We start from the raw sequence: 21,321 nt of genomic DNA on the forward strand, positions 1-21,321 counted from the left end.
GTTTGCTTTTTAATTCTCTTGCTTTCCTGTTCCGGAGCCGCGGGCGGTGCTAAGGTCTTGGAGGCTACACTATAAGTCTGGCTTTACTCTAACGGCGACCTCGCAGCCGGGGAGCTTTTCTAGGTAAAAGGGTCAGCTTGTGGGTGTTGGAAGAGGGAGTGTTTCCAAGTATCCGAATTTCAACGGGGCTGGCGTCTGGGGCTGGGGTGAGAGGCGCCTGGGAGTTAGGATCCGGCAGCTCCTCTTCAGATCTGCAGCGAAGGGCAAAGAAAAGGGACCCTAGGCCCGGACCCTGTAAATAAATAGTAGTGAAAAATGAGACCTTTCATTCATTGTGGCGCGCATGTGGTGGTCCAGGCCTGGGGCCGCCGGGATCTCGGGCGGGGAGTGAGACTGTAAGTTTACATCGTGGGGCTCAATATCTGGCGGGAGATGTAAACAGGGAAGCACGCAATTACGAATCATCCGGACATAAGTGACCGGGCTGGGAATTCAGGTGGTGGAAGAGCGCGTTAATAGAAATGTAGCCCCACATTTCAACTCTTTCTACAAAGAGTGATGTTCCTGCACATGTTAACTGTGCAAAACGACTGCCTCACTTTCCCTGCTTCCAAACAGCAACTTAAGAGGAGGCAGACGCCGAAAATAATTACTTTTCCAGTTGCAGTGAGTTCCTTGACTTTTGAAGTTCACATCCACAACACAGCCTGACTGTGCCTTTAATAGGTCAGTTTCATAATCAATGTTTTCAGATATTCTATTTCTAGAAATATCCATGAGGATCTAATAGTGAATGTTCAACAACAGTGAACACACGATATAGGAGTATTGGTGATCCTGACTCTTGTCCACCTCTAGATTCAGTACACTCCTTTGTGTTTCCCCTGGACTCTGCATACCTCTTTTCTTGTGTTTATCACATTATGTAATTTAAAAAAAAAATCTGTATCTGCATATGGATTCTGGGCTTCAGGAGCCCTGCTTACTATGTGCCTTACTCATCTTTGATCAGGGCCTGTGACCATGCCCCACCTGTCTAGGCTCATTAAATGTTGCATGAATCAGTGAAAAGGTCTGCTTTTTGTCTGGTTTTGGTAATGCAAACCTGTTGTGGATATATTCAGTAGGGAAATGTCCAGTAGCAACATAGAAACATATATCACTGGTGAGCCAGTAAACACTTACTGATCACCTACTGTGTGCAGGATGTTCTGCCAGGGGCTGTGAAGGATACAAAAATGATTATGAGTCAACCCAATTCATCAAGGAGCTAATAACCTAGTGGAGGAGTTAAGACATGTACACACATGATTATTATATGAGGCAGTCTCTGGTAAGTGCTGTAAAAGAAGAAAGTACAGACTAAGAGCAATGGAAGTCTTGAGGGAATGGGATTACTTCCTAAAGGGAACCAAGATAGGCAGCACAGAAGATGTGGCGTTTGACATGGGTAGATGGGTTAAAAACTTAATGGGCAGAGTCACAGGGAGGGGTTTTAGAAGACCAGGAGTAAAGAATAAGCTGGATGATAGTACTTCATATGTTAGGAACTGGAAACACCTAGGATGATAGGAGAGCTTCCCAGGTGGCCCTAGAGGTAAAGAACTTGCCTGCCAGTGCAGGAGACATAATGAGAGGAGGGTTTGATTTCTGGGTTGGGAAAGTCCCCTGGAGGAGGGCCTGGCAGCCCACTTCAGTGTTCTTGCCTGGAGAATCCCATGGACAGGGGAGCCTGTTGGGCCACAATCCATAGGGTTGCAAAGAGTGGATATGACTGAAATGACTTAGCACGCACGCAGGATGATAGGCACTTTATGGGGGAGTTAATGGAGGATTAGCCTGGAAGAAGTTGGGTCCAGATTGCAGAGGGCCTTAAATGCCAAGCATGGAGTTTGAGCTTGATTCTTTTGGCCCTGAGTAGCTTGTGGTGACAGGATGGGCTGTCTAGGCCCCAGGTTTATCATGAGGGTCTTGAACTGAATGATAATCATTCAGTTCAGTTACTCAGTTGTGTACAACTCTTTGTGACTCCACGGACTGCAACATGCCAAGCTTCTCTGTCCATCACCAATTCCCAGAGCTTGCTCAAAATCTCATGTCCATCGAGTGTGTGATGCCATCCAACCATCTCATCCTCTATCATCCCCTTCTTCTCCCACCTTCAGTCTTTCCCAGCATCAAGGTCTTTTCCAGTGAGTCAGTTCTTCCCATCAGGTGGCAAAAGTATTGGAGTTTCAGCTTCAGCATCAGTCCTTCCAATGAATATTCGGGATGTATTTCCTTTAGGATGGATTGGTTGGATCTCCTTGCAGTCCAAGGGACTCTCAAGAGTCTTCTCCAACACCACAGTTCAAAAGCATCAGTTCTTCGGTGCTCAGCTTTCTTTATAGTCCAACTCTCACATCCATATATGACTGTAGCTTTGACTAGATAGACCTTTGTTGACAAAGTAATGTCTCTGCTTTTTAATATGTTGTCTAGGTTGATCATAGCTTTTCTTCCAGGGAGCAAGTGTCTTTTGATTTCATGGCTGCAGTCAGCATCTGCAGTGATTTTGGAGCCCCAAAAAGTAAAGTCTGTCACTGTTTCCACTGTTTACCCATCTATTTGCCATGAAGTGATGGGACTGGATGCCATGATCTTAGTTTTTTGAATGTTGAGTTTTAAGCCAGCTTTTTCACTCTTTCACTTTCATCAAGAGGCTCTTTAGTTCCTCTCTGCTTTCTGCCATAAGGGTGGTGTCATCTGCATATCTGAGGTTATTGATATTTCTTCCGGCAGTCTTGATTCCAGCTTGTGCTTCATCCAGCCTGGCATTTCGTGTAATGTACTCTGCATAGAAGTTAAATAAGCAGGGCGACAGTATACAGCCTTGATGTATTCCTTTCACAATTTGGAACCAGTCTGTTGTTCAATGTCTGGTTCTGACTGTTGCTTCTTGACCTGCCTACAGATTTCTCAGGAGGCAGGTCAGGTGGTCTGATATTCCCCTCTTGAAGAATTTTCCATAGTTTGTTGTGATCCACACAGTCAAAAGCTTTGGCGTAGTCAGTAAAGCAGAAGTAGATGTTTTTCTGGAATTCTCTTGCTTTTTCTATGATCCAACGGATGTTGGCAATTTGATCTCTGGTTCCTCTGCCTTTTCTAAATCCAGTTTGAACATTTGGAAGTTCTCAGTTCACATACTGTTGAAGCCTGCCTTGGAGAATTTTGAGCATTCTTTGCTAGTGTGTGAGATGAGTGCCATTGTGTGGTAGTTTGAACATTCTTAGGCATTGCCTTTCTTTGGGATTGGAATGAAAACTGACCTTTTCCAGCCTTATGGCCACTGGTAAGTTTTCCAAATTTGCTGGCATATTCAGTGCAGCACTTTCACAACATCATCTTTCAGGATTTGAAATAGTTCAGCTGGAATTCCATCACCTCCACTAGCTTTGTTCATAGTGATGCTTCCTAAGGCCCATTTGACTTCATATTCCAGGATGTCTGGCTCTAGGTGAGTGATCACACCATCATGGTTGTATGGGTCATGAAGATCTTTCTTGTATAGTTCTTCTGTGTATTCTTGCCACCTCTTCTTAATGTCTTCTGCTTCTGTTAGGTCCATACCATTTCTGTCCTTTATTGTGCCCATCTTTGCATGAAATGTTCCCTTGGTAATCATTAATGAGATATTATTTGGTGTGTACAGTGATTGATAAGGCTAAATCATCTGAAACTGTTTTCATGAGCTATTTGAAAATCTGCCTTAAGCCTGTTGGTAAAACTTTTGGTTAGAAAGAGTTTAGGAAGATGCTTCTAAATGGAAACTTGCTGCAGTTAATGTTTGTTTGGGTTTTTAAAACATTTTGCTGAAGCCCAATATTTGGAATGCTGTTCCTCTTCATAACATTCTTCAATCAGGAGGACTGAGAATGAGAATCAAAGAAAACTGTTATGTTGACCAGATTATAGTTAAGTTTGAATCTAAATGCTAGTCTCACTGAGGGAGAAAGAATGTGGAGTGGGAGAGCAGAAATGATTTTTCCTTTCCTGGTCTTTTAGCTGATTAGAGATGGAATATGCCTAAGTTTCGGAGAAGGCAATGGCAACCCACTCCAGTACTCTTGCCTGGCAAATCCCATGGACGGAGGAGCCTGGTGGGCTGCCGTCTCTGGGGTCGCACAGAGTCGAACACGACTGAAGCTGCTTAGCAGCAGCAGCAGCAGCATGCCTAAGTTTCCAGTCTTTTAAGGTACTGGTTGTTTGAATCAGAGAGATAAGTACTTCAGTTCAGTTCAGTTGCTCAGTCGTTCCCGACTCTCTGCGACCCCATGGACCAGGCTTCTTTGTCCATCGCCAACTCCTGGAGCTTGCTCAAACTCATGTCCATCGAGTCGATGATGCCATCCAACCATCTCATCCTCTGTCATCCCTTTTCCTCCCGTCTTCAATCTTTCCCAGCATCAGGGTGTTTTCCCATGAGTTAGTTCTTCGCATCAGGTGTCTAAAGTATTGGAGTTTTGGCTTCAGCATCAGTACTTCCAGTGAATATTCAGGACTGATTTCCTTTAGGACTAGTTGAATCTCCTTGCAGTCCAAGGAATTCTCGAGTCTTCTCCAACACCGCAGTTCAAAATAATCAGTTCTTCGGCACTCAGCTTTCTTTGTAGTCCAGCTCTCACATCCCTACATGACTACTGGAAAAACCACAGCTTTGACTAGATGGACCCTTGTTGGCAAAGTACTTAGGACATCTTAAAAATTAGTTGTGAACATTAATTCAGTTCAGCATGCTCTCATTTTTATTAATATGCTATCTGCATTGGAGCATGCAAAATCAGTGTTAAGATAATCACAGAAATATTTTCCAGCATGAGCAGTTTGGGAAACATTTTTATATCTATTTGTTCTCTCTGTTCTCTAGAATTTATATTCTCTGTGGAAAATGTGACATATTCAAATAGTACGTCACGATGCAAGGCAATGCATGGTGAGTGGTCTGATAGTAATGGCAATCGTTCTGGGTGACCAGGGAGGAGCAAACACTGGCCATCTGGGGTGGGGAGGGTTTAGATCTGTGAGGAGGAGGACGTGTGTTAACGCAGGCCGTATCCATGGCTGGGACCCAGACCAGAGCAGTTAAGGAGCCATCCTGGAGCCCTGCCCTGATGGAACTAGCAGTTCTGAGGTCAGGCAGACATCAAAGGTGAAATGAGGTAATGAGCTGGTGACCTGTAATCATTATAGGACCTGCCAAAAAGAACCACAGAGCGTGTGAGAGCAGGCTACCCTGGGGGTGGTGACATTGGTTGTAGAAAGGCCTGCAAGGGTATTGCTATAGTAGCGAGGCAGGAGAGCATGGTGTGGAATGGATGGACTCCAGTATCTATGAGGCTGAAATGATACAGGCGTTTGAGCATAAATTTTTAACTAGAAGGGTTAAGGGAGGAGAAGTTGTCAGGTAATTCCCTGCTGTATGACTTGAAGACCAATGAATGGTCTCATCTATTAAGACAGGAAGGGGCTTCTCAGGTGGCGCAAGTGGTAAAGAACCCGCCTGCCACTGCAGGAGACACGAGAAACACAGGTTGGGACGATCCCCTGAAGGAGGGCATGGAAACCCACCACAGTATTCTTGCCTGGAAAAATCCCACGGACAGAGGAGCCTGGTGGCCACAGTCCAGAGGGTCACAAAGGGTTTGACACAACTCAAGGGACTTAGCATGCATGCATGCATTGAGATAGGAAACACTGAAAAAGGAGCAGGTGGGATTCTCTTGGAGGGCAAGGTTATTGACTCCTTTTAGGACATGTTGAGTTGAATTAGTGAGTCTGTGCTGAGTAGGGAGGAAGGTGTGGCAGGATGATGCTCAGTGTATGTGTAGAGACATGCTGTGTGTGGACAGGATGACATAGTGAGGTCAAGGTTGGGGGGAACTTGAAGAAGTACACCACAGCAGATGGTTGAACACTGGGATGTGACCTCGTCATGCTGGAAGTGAAGCCTCTTTAGGAAGCGACAGGGTCCAGGGACTGACCATGGCTTTGGTTGAGTGGCTGAGACCTGGGAAGAGGAGTTTATTGGCCCTGAGGAGTTTCAGATAGTACAGAGAACTCAGTATTAGACGGGTGGAATATTCCAGCAGCCTAAGGGGTGGTCAGGTATTGGTGAAAGCTGTTTACATAGTGAGTTTTTCTCTTCTCTTTTTCTTTCCTCCACCAAAGTCACAGAATGTCGTTCCACCCAGGAGGACCCAGGTGTCCCCGAGGGCGAGGGGGACATGGAGCCAGACCCTCCGCACCAGCCTTCAGGCCCCAAAATCTGAGACTGCTTCACCCTCAGCAGCCTCCTGTGCAATACCAATACGAACCTCCCAGCGCCCCTTCCACCACCTTCTCCAACTCTCCGGCCCCCAATTTTCTGCCTCCAAGACCAGACTTTGTACCCTTCCCTCCGCCCATGCCTCCTTCAGCGCAAGGCCCCCTACCTCCCTGCCCGATCCGGCCCCCGTTCCCCAACCACCAGATGAGGCCCCCCTTCCCCGTGCCCCCATGTTTCCCTCCCATGCCGCCTCCGCTACCTTGTCCCAGTAACCCCCCAGTCCCTGGAGCGCCTCCGGGCCAAGGCGCCTTCCCCTTCATGATGCCGCCGCCTTCCCTGCCGCATCCGCCGCCGCCTCCCGTCGTTCCGCAGCAGGTCAATTACCAGTACCCGCCGGGGTACTCGCACCACAGTTTCCCACCTCCCAACTTCAGTAGCTTCCAGAACAGCCCCAGTTCCTTCCCGCCCAGTGCTAGTAACAGCAGTAGCCCTCACTTCAGGCACCTCCCTCCGTACCCGCTGCCCAAGGCTCCCAGTGAGAGGCGGTCCCCAGAAAGGCTAAAGCACTACGACGACCACAGGCACCGGGACCACAGTCACGGGAGGGGCGAGCGGCATCGGTCCCTGGAGCGGCGGGAGCGAGGCCGGAGCCCCGACCGGAGAAGGCAGGACAGTCGCTACAGGTCCGATCACGAGCGAGGGCGCACGCCCTCCCGCCACCGGAGCTACGAGCGGAGCAGGTAAAGCACACCTGTGGTTTTTTAGAGAAGTTGCGGAGATCCTGACACAGGCCATTTCTGCGGCTCAGCAAACCAGACCAAAAAGGTCCAGCCGTGCATTTCGGTTTATAAAAGGAAAGGGCTTTTTTTATTAAAGAGGGAGAGACAACTGATGAGGAAAGAAGTTGACCTCAGAAGAAAGCCACTTTGAAAAGCATCCCCAGGTTAGCAACACGGGTTCATTTCAATGAATGTAAGTCAATTACAGAGTACAGCTGGCATTTTAACGATGATCAATAAAAGATCTTGTAGTTGTTTGTGTGGATGTTGTATTTAATTATGTTCAGTATGACCATCTTTTCAGGTTATTGCACTGTGGGTTCTTTTGGAATTGGTGGTCTGCAGGCCGCTGTTATCAGTCAGGAATCCAACTAGTTAACAAGCTGAACTTGCTTCCTGATTTTTAGGATAAATGGAAGTTTCTCTTATGTTTTTGCTTTCTTGCTCTGTTTCTTTATAAAATGAAATAATATTAGGTATACATTATCAAAGTTACAGTTTTCAAAATAGCTTTTAATTTGATTTTGTTGCCTTGAAATGTATGCATACTAAATAAAATTGCATTTAGAACATACTAATCCACTCCAGATTAAATTTCTTTTTTTTCCCACCCAAAAGGCCAAATATCTATATTTACAAGGAACTAAGGTTTCCAGCAGACATTCATTGATGGATGTCTAGAAATTCTCTGAAGTTACATGTAAAATTTTATGTCTATATATTTTTTTCTATAAGTATATCAGTGGCTTACAGCAGATTCTTAAGAGATTGTATGAGTCTGTTACCCTAAACCTAAGAACTATTGGTTTAGATGGAAAAATAAAAATGTGCACATATCCATTCTACTAATATTTATTTATACCTTCAGTGAACTGTTTGTAACAATGAAGATTTTTGGTTTTCCACTTGTCGAGCTGGTAATGGTGCTTCTCTTTCTGGCTGCTGTGGTGTGTTCACTCACTTTCATTGTCTTGTGGAACTTCTGTGTTGAAAAGTTTCAGGTCCCCAAACCAGGTAACCTTGTTACTTGGATTTGCAGAGAGTGAGTCTTGACTCCTATGGAATTAATGTGCTTCTTGGTTTCCATGTTGTTCTCATGGCTGTGTGTTTGATTCTGACCGAACATTTTGCCAGTAAATGGTAACAGTCATTCTCAGTCCTAAAGATTTGGAAGGCAGCCCTCCAGGCCTTGGAAGGTTTGGAAGGAAAATGCACTGTTGCTTCTCCCTGATGCCTAGTGGAAGGCAGAAGTGACATGTTTCCTGCAGGGGTGCCTGATTCTGACGGGTTAAAGCTGACTAGAGTTGGTAGACTTTGAAAAGCCTTTTCAGCATGACTTACTGTTGCTTGTCAGTTTTGTTCTTAACTTTGTGATGGATTAGTTGGCAGAGGCCTGTGAGGGTTTATTTTACAACTTTATGGTGAAAATCTAAACTCAAAAGATTTTGATAGTTTTCTTCAGACTTAAAGTGATTGTTAATAAACCTGTCTTTGGGGAAACAGTTTGCTGCAAACTTCAGCATTCTAGATGACTTCTTTTTTGTCTGTTTGAGAGTACTGTGGTTTTTAGGGTTCTGCCGTAAATTCCTGAGTTCTCCCATCCAGGCTTCAGCTTGAAGAAACACAGATGTCCTGTAAACTGAGGATCCCTGTCACTAAGTGAAATCAAATGCTGAAAGAATGGCCCTTAATCCCCATTAGCCTAAACCACAACCCCTTTACTGTGGGGGATCTTAGGCAATTAGCTCATCTTTCTACATGGCCTTTATTTATCCTGGAGTTGTTTTATGATGTTGTACTTGGGGGTGTTTGCTCTGGAGCGGCCTTAATGTCACAGCCGCAGTAAAATCAGTTCCCTCTGTGGGTCTTAGTAGAGTGTCAGTTCTTTGTCTTATATAGAATGCTTCTGTGAACCAAACATGGAGCCTGTGAAGTGCTAGTATATAACTTCCGAAAGTTATAAGTCTGGAGAAAACCAGACGTTCACAAAGTTGTGCGTTAGATTAGATGAAGTTTATGCAAATTCTTAAGTCTGTCCTCTGGCTGCTTCTGCCCTGGCTTCTTGGGGTAAGTGCATCCACACTTTTTCAAATTTCATTTTTCCTTTTCTTCTCCTCCTCCGAAATCTGGGCGAATAGTGATTACAAGATTGTTTCAGGGCAGACTATTTCCGGAGAAGGTTTGTGAAGAAGTAGAGGCATGCATTTGCTGTTGTGAAAGATCCAAGTTCCTCCAGTGAATGGGAAAAGGAAGAGCTGCAGGGGTAGCCTATAAGGATCAGGGCAGTGGCTTCCCACACTTGAGCGGTGTTACAGCACAGTAACCCCATACCTGTCCTGTTGAGTACCGTGTTGAGCCATTGGAGAGCTAGTATTATGTATCTAAGGAATATCTTCATGGTCCCAAACTGGGAAGAATTTTTGGAAAAATAACTGAAGCATTGTTTTTCTTGCTTTAAATGGGTTCATCATGTAGTATTACAGTGATTTATACTGGTCTTTTCAGTTCATAGCCACTAGAGGTAGCAGTCATCATGAGAGGTGCCACTCTTGAATGCAAAATCCTATCCCCTAGGTGTTACAAAAACACATGAAAAATTAGGAATATCCTTTAAATAGAGTTTTTATTTGGAAATAGAGGCAGTTTTTTTTTTTAGCTGCCATGCCATCACAAATTACATTATATTTTTCATGTGATACCACTCACTAGGTGGGGTTTGCTGTCTAAAAGTAAGTTGTCATTTTAGAAGTGTATCAGGTAAAGAATGTGGAATCCCAAGCACTGGCTACTTTACTTTGGACAGCTGGTGTGTACCTGAGCCTTAAGTATATGTTAAAAGTGTTATTCAAAGAAGTCTTTCTTGAGGAAGGGGTGATTTTTAAGTGGAAAAACAATTTTTGTGTTAATATCTAAGATCTCTTTTTAATTTTGTAAGTTTTGATTTCAGTTTACATTTCTTTACATTTACATTTCTTCTATTTGGCTATAGGTGGGGGATTATTATTTCTTTTTTGTCCATCCCATGTGACAGGCATATGGGATTTTAGTTCCCCTACCAGGGATCCAATCTGTGCCCCTGCAGTGGAAGTGGTGGCGGGAAGGTGGAGTGTGGGTACTTTTGAGTTTAGACATTTTTGTAATCTTCTTGCTGGATTCAGGCTAATACAGCATTTTTTTTTTTTTCCCCCCACTCTAAGACCTAGTATTTATTTCCTTTAGATTTAGTTCTGATGTAAACACACTGGGATTCCAATTTTTGTTTCAGATCTCATTGTACTTATTGATTAGACTCATAAGTTATTACTCTCATTATTACTAAATTCCAGCTTTATATTAGAAGGTTTAAAATCCTGCATTCTAGTTTTACACTGAGTAAACTCAGTGTCTCTATTTAGAGTTTTTTTTCCCCTGATGAAAACAGCACTTAAAGTGACCTAGAGTCTCATGGTAGTTAGTGATGACTAAGAACTATACCTGAGGTGTATAACCTATGAGTTTAGAGCTCTTTATTATAGACCCTTCTCCTAATCTATACTGTATGCATTTATTTGTTGGATGAAATTAAGTGTTCCAGAAATCAATAGGCAGTTGAATCCTTTGAAGTTTTCCCTGTAGAATGTTTGGTTGGTTGGAAGGTCTCAAGAGAAGATTATGATAAAATTCCCTTTGTTGCTTAGTATTAAATATGACTTCTTTTTTTTTTAAAGAAAACAGCAAGAAATGTCTAAGGTAGTTAACTTGTGTAAAGTGAAATGCTCCTTTAACCTCAAATAAATGAAGGGTGAATAAAAATGTCCCATAGTGAATAGTGCTGCAGAATACTTAGGTGAGGTGAGGTCCATTTATTTAGATGAATTCAGTGAAGAGAGATGGTGTTTTTGAGTCTTTCTGTTGAAAACAGCTCTGTGTATTAATTCCTTTAAGAGAGCGGGAACGGGAGAGACACAGGCACCGGGACAGCCGAAGATCACCATCTCTGGAAAGGTCCTACAAAAAAGAGTATAAGAGATCTGGAAGGTAAGCAAGGAGTTGACACTGGAAGAAGTCATAGGATCATCTCCTGAAATTCAGATTTGTGCTTTTGCAGGGTGTCAGCCAGGTCTTCAGAATAGCCTGAGTGTCTGTCCAAAGAATACTGTGAAAAGCTAAAGTAGCCAGTTACTGAAAAACTTTTTATTTTAAGATGTATATAGGATGCACAAGGAAAATCTTGATAAGTCCCCCAAATTAGGCCACTTTGTGACCTCAGTTGCTGTAAAACTCTGTATTAGTAGTTCAAGGGTTTTTTTTTTAAAGACCTTGAAAATTCATAATTATGCTCTTAAGTTTACTTGTTTCAGAAAAAAAGAAAAACTATAGTAATACCTTATTTGGAAATATGACATTGAAATTGTTGCAAATAAAAATTTACAGGACGTAACCAATTCTATATCAAGAGCTAAAAATTTATGCCTTAATAAATGGTAATTAAGAATAGTACTCTCGAAAATCTGACAGATTTTGGGTCAATTATTCTTTTTCCCAACTTTGTTACTGGGCAAAGGAACTTCTTTAAGCCTCAGTTTCTTTGTCTAAAATAAGAACAGTTATATTTGCCTTATTGAGTGATGAGGGATCATTGAGATAACACACACAAAACACTTAGCACTTGGCCCAGTAGTGCCAAATAAATGGTAACTATATAATTTTTATCTAATCACTTGACTCTAAAAAAGCAGAAAAAGGTATTGAAGGTAAAATAAATTAATAAACTAGAAAATAGAACTATAATGCCATAATAATATTTGTAAATAAATGCAGGATTTCTTTGAAAGGCCGTACGATTTAAAAAGTGGCAAATCAAGAAAAGAAAAGCACATATCCATTAGGTATAAGAAAGAATGTATTATTATAGGAATGAAGGGGACTTAAAAATTATAGTGTGTTGGTATAAGTACTGATGTTTTGTTTGAGAAATTAAAAAACTTGGATGTGATGGGTTGTTTCTATGAAAACAAAAATTATAAACCTTACACTTAGAGCGGAAAATTTTAATAGGCCAATAACTATGGGAAAAAGTTGACTTTGTGTCACTTCCAAAAAAGTTTGAAACTGTTTTTAGAACACTGAAGAAGATGGAAGGAAAGCTCGGCTCATGCTGTGATATCAGGAAGATCCAAATGGCAAAACTATCAATGAAAAGAAAACCACAAAACAATTTCTTTTATGAATATGGATGTGAAAATAGTGATTAGTATATGAGCCGGTTGTTTTCAGTTGTGTGTTATAATAGTTGAGGGTTTATTCCAAGGTTCCATGGGTAGATAGGTTAGTATTAGGAGATCTATAACTGTAATTCTTTGTGTCAGAATCTCTAGAGTTATCTCAGTACTTGCCTATTAGCTATTTAAAGTTGCATTCAATTATGAGTAGGGACTGGTAAAAGAGAAGTATAAGCAGACTTCTGTAACTTGATGGAGAACATTATCTCGTGATGAATATGACTGATACCATCTGAGAAGAGCCAAATTTAATGTTGAAACCTTATAGGCCTTCCCATGCATGTTAGGAAAAAAGACAAGGAGACCCCATTTCCTACCACTGTCACCTGATATAGATCTTAACAAGCAAATGACAAACATTGTATTCTTGTGTGTCCCAGGTATTGTATGGTACGATGATAGTCTTTAACAAGAGTCCCTGCTTTCCAGGAATAAGAACGTTATGTGCTGTGAGAAGTGCTTTGGATAGAGCAGATACATACTGCTTCAGGAACACAGTAGTTAGTAACTCAGTTTCGGGTAGTCACAGAGAAGTTGGCAATGTACTGATTCCCTGGAGTATGGATAGGAATGCCTAAGGGAAGGCAAATGGTAGGGGGAGAGAAAGAGCAGGTGTGAAGCCTGCATTGGAGAAGTGGTCTCAGAGGGTCAAACCTGGAGGTTGGGAAATGAGTTTAGGCTTTTGTTAGTAATCCAGGAAAGAAATGACTGTGGCTAGACCGACCCATTGTGGCAGTGACGATGGGGGAAGTTGGAGGTAATTGAGAGAGATCGATGTGGGAGAGTCAGTAGGACTTGGTCATTACCTGAGAGCTGATGTTCCCCTTGGAGGGCTGGAAACACTTAAGAAACAGGCAAAAGAATGAGTTCAATTTTGGGCAAGTGGAATTTGTGTCTGTGAGACAGCTCGGTGGAGTTGTGTGGTACCTAGTGGGACACAAAAGTAAAAAAAAAAAGTATAAGGTTCAGAAGAGAGATCTTAGCTAGAAAGGCTAAATGCCATGAATTAGCTGAGGTCAGCTAGGGAGAGTCTGTTCAGAGAGAAAGGGCCTGAGGGAGAGGAGGAGATAAGGATAGGAAAAAAGCCAAGATAACTGCATTTGTGGAACTCGTTGAGGGCCCACCTGAGGTTGGATTTTAATGTGGAGTGCTGGGAATCTCTTGGTTTAGTTGTTTTTTTTCTCCAATACCCAGTAACTTGTGGAGAAGGCAGAGATGGATTCTTTGAGTTCTAACTCATGCAGTAGATAAGAAAATAAAAGTTATAGATGTAAATACTGTAAAGCAGAAAAAGTTATCATAGTTTGTAAGATAGCATATTATTAAACAACAATTTTGAGTTCGGATTTTGAAATTTGAAATGCCTGAGACACCTACCTAAAATGATGTTTTACTCCTATTTTGAAATGTCCCTCTCAAAGTGTTAAAAAAAAAGGAAAGAAGAAAAAAAGAATACTAACTGTTGTTCACAATAGACAACCCTGATCATCCATTATTTATGACACCTGCCTAAAGTGGAAGGAGTAAGGATGTCTTCTGCCTGTGTTTCTTGATGGTAATAATAATAAAACATTTGGTGGGATTTTTAGTACATGTCAAAATGTCTGTGTCAAATAATGATGTTAGCATTTAACTATTATTTACTAGCTGTGAGAGTGGGCAAGTGATATAATTTCTGTTTCCTGTCTAAGGGATGTTTATATCTGCCTCAGGATTCTTGTCAGGACTAAGTGTATCAGAGTGCTTACAAGAGTGTCAGGCTCTCAGGAAGGACCACAAACAAAAACAAATAAAACCACTCCACAGGGAGCCAGGATTTTCCATTATTAGCTATTGATATTACCAGGACAGTTCAAGAGAATCAGTTAAGAAATGTTAGAATTAACTCACTGAAGTTGACAGTTACACAATAAACATATCATAATTAAGAGCCTTCCCTGAATACCAGGAATACCTACTTACTAATAGAAAATATAAATAGAAAATTTAAATGAATAAAAGTTAAATTTCTTAATAAACTTAAAAATGTATTGATCAATAGGAAGATATTAAGTGTAGTAGATGACGAGGAAGGTGATGTAAGTGAATGGAGGGCATGTTAAATTCCTATAGTGGGAGTGGAAGATAGGGTTAAAAAACATACCAGTGTTCTTCCAAAATATTTGTAGTTTTTAGCGGTGGTATAGTGGTGAGTATATCTGCCTTCCAAAAAATCTATAATTTTAATGTAAGTTCAGTTGAGGTCCTGTTTTTAGAACTTTACTAGGACTCAAATTTTTCTTGGGAATAGAAGTGAGTATAATGAAGAAAAATAATGCATAGTTTGGTATGGGTATAAAGAGGTCAATGAGACCAATCTGGAACAACATTCAAGTGTATATAAAGGTTTACATCTATCATAAAGTTTTTTTTTCAAATCAGAGGAGAAACTGATATGGAAACAATGCAAACTGTATGGAAAAGAAATTGAGTTCAGATTTCTGCCTTAGATCTTGGACAGATAGAGTAAAAAAAAATTAATGTTAAATGTAGCTGAAAAATATAGAATATTTATTTAACCTTGCTATGGGAAAGGATTACCCATAACACTAGCCATAACATTAGCCATAACACTAAGACTGGAAATAGAAACAAAAACAGTCTTTGCCTTTGGCCATATAAAGATTGTATGCAGCTCTGCTGCTGCTGCTGCTAAGTCGCCTCAGTCGTGTCCGACTCTGTGTGACCCCAGAGACAGCAGCCCAACAGGCGCCCCCGTCCCTGGGATTCTCCAGGCAAGAACACTGGAGTGGGTTGCCATTTTCTTTTCCAGTGCATGAAAGTGAAAAGTGAAAGTGACGTCGCTCAGTCGTATCCCACTCTTCGTGACCCCATGGACTGCAGCCTACCAGGCTCTTCCGTCCATGGGATTTTCCAGGCAAGAGTACTGGAGTGGGTTGCCATTGCCTTCTCCAATGTAGCTATAAATAGAATTAAAAGGAACGTAAATTGAAAAAGGTTATATTAGATATGACAGAAGATGGGTGATAATTTAAATAAAAAACCATCAAAAGACTGTAATCCTAATTTTAAAAAAATCGCCATGGTGTATTGATTCATGTTCATATTAATAAAGGAAGTGAATGTGAAACATGTTATTTCAGTAGTGACAAATTAAATGAGATGCTCTCTTTGTAAGGATAGAAAAGATTAAAAACAATCATGTTGACAGGATGTGTGGAAATGGGAAATCACATACGGTTTTGATGGTAATCTAAACTGGTAATTCTTAACTGTAGAGAAGCCTTTAAAAAAGTACACACTCTTTGTGTGTGAAATAATATGATAAGTCTGCAAAGAACACAAGTGTATTTACAGTAGCATTGTTTACAGTGGGGGAAGAAAGGTAGTATCCTAAATGACAATGCTCAGATTTGTCAGATTATTGTATATACATATAAAAGAATGATATGCATTATTAAAAATGGTTCAGATGTACATGTATTGAAGTAGAATGAGGTTCCTGGTTTACCACTTTGTTGAGGAAAACAGGCTACAGAGTTCCTGTTTTTAGAAACTTGTATGTTTATATATCTATATCTTATAACATATTTGTGAAATATAATTGTTATCTCTGAGTGGTGTTACAGGTGATTTTTTGTTTTATTTTTCTTCAGTGAACATATATACATTTTACTTCACAGTAAATATTTTTTTCTGGTAACAAACCTCTTGATGTACACTGTAATATTTAGAAGTTGCATCAATAAGTAATATATATAATCCTAATCACTCACTGTTTTCCCCCTGTTGTATACACACCTACACTTAGATTTTCCCTGCTGTAAAATTAGAAATGAGTGATAGAGTTGATGGAGAAACTTACTTGTGACTTTGACCCAGATGTAAACTTTCTTGGGTAAGAGTGACTTTGTTAGTAGAGCTGCCGAGCTGGCACCACGTCACAGTCTCTCTCCTTGGCTGGATTCTCCAAGTCTGTACGGTTCCACTGAAATGTTCTGGGCTTAATTTAAAAATCTATCCTATGGGTTTTTCCCTCCAAGCACATCGATACGCTGAGCCTTTGCAAACTTCATGCTCCAGCGATTCAAGGAGATAGAATTGCTTTTTTCCTTTTTAATTGAGTTACTATTAGTAATTGTGGGGATCAGAATTAGGCGACTTGGTGGTTCATTAAGCAGTAATACCCAAGTAGGGGCTTCCAGAGAAATGGTGAGGGATGGTATAACTGGTTCACTCTAGGATTTTGGTCCTCAGGCTAAATTTATGGCTACGTGGAGATCATGTTTTGTGAAGACTTTTTTTTTTTCTCTTGGCAAAGCGAGATGTGGAGAATTCAAAATTAGTGTGCTCAATGCTGAGATCGTCTATAGATGGAGATGTCCACATATTTCCCAGAGATCTTTCTATTCTAGGAGTATGGTTTGCCGATTGCTCCTGAACCTGCCGTATGCGCACCAGAATCACCTGGGGAGATTATTAAAAATACAGAATCTTGGGCCCCACCCCTGGAGACTGTGAATCAGTAAGTAGATCTGGGGTAGGGCCTGGGAATTTGTATTTTTAAACAAATAACTTCAGGTGATTCTGATGTCAGCAGGCCGGTGTCAGGGGGTCACTGGTTTTTCATACAAATGAATATTGTGGTTTGGCATGACATTTTCCTTTTAGGTGACAAATGAGCTAAACAGGTGAAATAGAAAAGTTTTACAAGAAAAGAACATTTTTAATAGCCTCCCTTTGCCCCCTTTTGAAGTCGCTCCCCAAGCAGGGAGAAGAAGAGAGCTCGCTGGGAGGAAGAAAAAGACCGATGGAGTGACATCCAGGGCTCTGGCAAAGAGAAGAGTTATACCTCCATCAAGGAAAAGGAGCCCGAGGAGGCGCTGCCTGACAAAAATGAGGAGGAGGACGAAGAACTCCTTAAGCCCGTGTGGATTCGCTGCACCCACTCAGAAAATTACTACTCCAGTGACCCCATGGACCAGGTGGTAGGTCTGTGGTGGGAGAGAAGCTGTGGACCAGAGCTCCTCATGGAGGAGGCAGTGGCACCCCACTCCAGTGTTTTTGCCTGGAGAATCCCAGGGACGGCCGAGCCTGGTGGGCTGCCATCTTTGGGGTCGCACAGAGTCGGACACAACTGAAGCGCCTTAGCAGAGGTAGCAGCAGAGCTCCTCAAGCTCGGCGCTGTTGGCGTCTTGGGCTGGATAGTTCCCTGTGGCGGGGCCTGCCCCGGTGCATGGTTGGATGTCGAGCAGCATCTCTGGGTTCTGTGCACTGGATGCCAGTAGCACCCTCGTGGCTGTGATAACCGACGTCTTCTGACGTTGCCCAGTGTCCCCTGGGGAGTGAGAGAACGCCCCTCCCCCTGCTTGAGAACCACTGCTGTAGACAAAAGCTGCTTTCCAAAAGGCAAGAGTGCCGTAGGTGTATGAAAGGATCTCTTCATTCTGATTTTTGATGCCACTGCTAGTCTTGATGCTGGTGGTCTTGTAAGCTCTCACTCATAGCTATGTTATGCCTTCTGTGTCTGTATGTGTGTGTGTGTGTGTTTCCCTCAAAATGAGAAACGAGGGAAAATTGAGTTTGTCTCTTGCAAGTCTGCCCGTGACCAAAGGTACCCATAGCAGATTTCCTGTGCTGGTTGCTGGTTTTGTGGAGTCGCATTGTCATTACCTTGGATGGGTTCTCAGGAGAGTCAGCACATGTGCTGCTCACAATGGGGCTTCTAGGGCTCAGCAGCTGTGCCTCATTGCCTTGGGGGCCCCACGACCTCTGTGTGCTCGCTTCTCCTCTTTCTTTCATCTCCATTTTATTTTCCATCACTCTCCCCCTGCCTTTTTTTTTTTTTCTCTCTCTCTCTCCCCTAACAGGCACTATGCCTCCATCCCCATTAAGTTAGGTGTATTTGCCATAGGATGGACATACAGTCATGTTCACTGATGAAATGAATGAGTAAAGGAAGGGATACATACAGATTTAGGACAGAAGAGCCTGGAGATGTTAGATTTAGTGGGTGGGGTAGATAAGAGAGCATTCTGTTGTTTAGAATTTTGTAAAAACAGCTTCAACTTGGACTGGGCCCTTACCTATGTTGAGCTTGAGAGGAGACTGTTGTCTCCGGCAAAAAAGGTTTGAGAGGTCTCTCTCGTTGGCATGATATTTTACTTGATAAAGAAAGGCAGCATTTTAAGTCATAGTTCAGGTGGCATAGGCAAGGAGAAGCTCATACATGGAGCCGTGTTGGTGAAACTGCTCCACGTGTCTCAGATTACCTCCCTGAATTCTTAAAACATCCCTGGAAAGAAGGCATCTGTTACTTCAGAATGTTGTTGTAAATGAGAATACTTAACTGATCGTGGTTTAAGCTTGCTGGGTTTGTTTTCCTTGACAAGCCATCTGGAGGGAGGTGGTGGCTGGTGTGTATTTAGTGCCTTACTGATGGCAGGGCTGTAGGTGGGTATTGCTGTCTTCCGGAGGATCCACCACGGTTGTAGGTTGCCCATGGGAGCCCCAAGCATCGTGTCCATACACACCTCTGCCCAGACACAGATGCAGAGGGCAGTACTGGGTGGAGCCCAGGGTGCCCAGGGATCTCTTCTTCCATCCTTTCACCCAGAATTGTGTTTAATGGATTAATTTTCCATCTCTGCCATAACCCATCTCCACAGAATTTCATTCATGGCTTAAAATACCGCACATTTATTAGGTCACAGTTCTGTAGATCGGAAGTCAAACTTGGGTCTCACTGGCTAAATCGAGGTACTGGCAGGACTGCTCTCCTTTCTGGAGACAACCTGTTTTCTTGCTCGTTCAGGTTGTTGGCAGAGTTCAGTTCCTTATGGCTGTGGGATGGAGGCCCTTGTCTGCTTGCTGTCTGGCAGGCTGTTCCCAGCTTCTGGAGCCCGTCTGCATTCCTTGGCCCATGGACCCCTTCCTTCATCTTCAGAGCCAGCAGCGTGGGTCGAGTCCCTCTTGTGCTTTAAAGATATCTTGCCTCTTCTTCTATTGCACCTTGGACTGCTGTTGTGAGAGCCTCTCCACTTTTAAAGACTCGTATTCAGTTGGGTCTACCCAGATAATCCCACCTCAAATTCTGTAGCCTTAATCGCATCTGCAGAGTTCTTTCTGCACTGAAAGGTGGCATGTTCACTTTCCAGGGATTAGGACAGAGACATCTGTGGCTGAGTTCTCTGCCCCAAACCTGAAGGGAATCCCAGTTCTGTGAGCACGGGGGAAGGGGAGGATGGCTCCCTGGGGGTATCATTATTCTTGAAATAATGTTGAAGGCACTGAGGCTCAGAGCATTTAAACAGCAGAGCGTTTGCTTTTCCTCACCTTTCTTGTGGGTGTGTTAAAACTCCAGTGTCTAAGGAAGGCTGATAAACTAGAAGGCCAACACTGGCTTCTGTTTGGGCACCGCTGGTGCAGAGAGGGCCTAAGTGTCAGAGCCACCTCGGCATCACCAGTATCAGTAATGAGGTGGGGCTGAGGAAAGCAGGCACCCTCTTCTGGGAATAACTGCAGATTTCATGATTGAATATTCATTTTATGTTGGAAAGGTGCCTTTTGAAAATGTCAAATGTACATTTCAGGTGGGTGTTTAAAGTGATTTTCAACCTGGGAGGAGAGTAAGGGAAAGTGAGGGACTTCCTCCAGGAATGTATTGCAGAACCCTGTGTTTGTAAAGAGTGTGTGTGTATGTCCCTGTGTTTATGGGGTGCGTGTGTGGTTTGTGGGTTACTGGGTTAATGTGGAATATACACCATCAGTGAATTTCAGTAGGGGAGGGGTATATGTTCTCTAGGAGGTTATCAGGTGTCATGAATTCTGAGGGATTTATGATTTTTTGGTTGTTGTATCAAAAGGGCATAGATGAAGATTTCTAACGTTTCTAAGGGTTGGCAATGTGCATTTACCTGAGGACTGTGTCAGCCATAAATGTGTGTGCAATTCAGAGCATCATTGCCAGCACTCTGGGCATTTTGTGTTTAAAATGTTGGTTAAATTGAGGGTTGAAAAATGATATCTTGCTGTTAAAATCTTTGGTTATCGGTGAGTTCTTAAGTCTCTTTGGTACGACTATTACTAATATAGTTCCTAATATTGATCCTTTATTTTTCAAAGGGAGATTCTACTGTAGTTGGAACAAGTAGGCTCCGTGACTTATATGACAAATTTGAGGAAGAGTTGGGGAGCAGGCAAGAGAAGGCCAAAGCTGCTAGACCCCCATGGGAGCCTCCCAAGACGAAGCTAGATGAAGATTTAGGTGAGTCAGAAGTTACTAGACTGAGATCCTGTGCTCTTTTTTTTATTGTTTAATACCAGACTTTTGGAATGTGTCCTTGAGAGTCCCATAGTAAAATTTCCTAATGTCCATTTTATTTTCCTTAATTCCAGTCAGCAAATACATAGCAATGTAACTTTCTTCTTTTCAATTTTCTTTTCCCTTAGTTATATTCAGTAGAATACATAAGAGATCTCATTTGCAAGGCATGCTGGCCACTGTGTCCCCGTAGACTCCTGTCTTAAAATCAGAAGGGACCACAGTCCAGCCTCCTGTTAAAAGCAGGAGCCTGTTCCTGTGTCTCGTGATCTAATGGGCAGGCATCTCCTGTGGCTCTCTCCACTGCCAGGGTGTGGAAACTCCAGCCAGAGTCCAGCTCTGTTTGAAGCTCTCTCTCTATTCACAAAGTCTCAACACTTTCTTACATCTTTTCACATACGTATTCTGAGACTCCAAGGAGATGCTGAGATCAGTGCTTCTCACCACGTTGTGTCCTTACCCCTAACACACGCTGTACGCAGAGAAGACGTTCAGTGTGCCTTTTCCTGCATGTTATCTGGCTCTCATCTGCCCACCTGTGTTACGTTTCCCTCGCTGAGAGGCAGTGTCCATGGTGGGGAAAAGCACAACAGAACCAGCTGGCCTGGGTTTGAATCCTTGTTCCACCACTTGAAATGTGATCTCGGGCAAGTG

General features: G+C 42.6%; 1 protein-coding gene across 1 annotated transcript in view; it reads left to right on the top strand.

Moving 5' to 3' along the window:
• Positions 1-56: 56 nt before the first annotated feature.
• Positions 57-21,321, top strand: part of DROSHA (drosha ribonuclease III) — a 119,483-nt gene continuing 98,218 nt past the window's right edge. The window contains exons 1-6 of the mRNA XM_052659038.1: positions 57-123; positions 4,907-4,972; positions 6,208-7,044; positions 11,008-11,100; positions 17,101-17,332; positions 20,469-20,610. Of these exons, the coding sequence (XP_052514998.1) occupies positions 4,956-4,972; positions 6,208-7,044; positions 11,008-11,100; positions 17,101-17,332; positions 20,469-20,610 (1,321 nt within the window). The 5' untranslated portion in view covers positions 57-123; positions 4,907-4,955. The remainder of the gene's footprint in view (positions 124-4,906; positions 4,973-6,207; positions 7,045-11,007; positions 11,101-17,100; positions 17,333-20,468; positions 20,611-21,321) is intronic.

This window comes from Budorcas taxicolor, chromosome 20 (genome assembly GCF_023091745.1).
Source record: "Budorcas taxicolor isolate Tak-1 chromosome 20, Takin1.1, whole genome shotgun sequence".
Classification (NCBI taxonomy): domain Eukaryota; kingdom Metazoa; phylum Chordata; class Mammalia; order Artiodactyla; family Bovidae; genus Budorcas; species Budorcas taxicolor.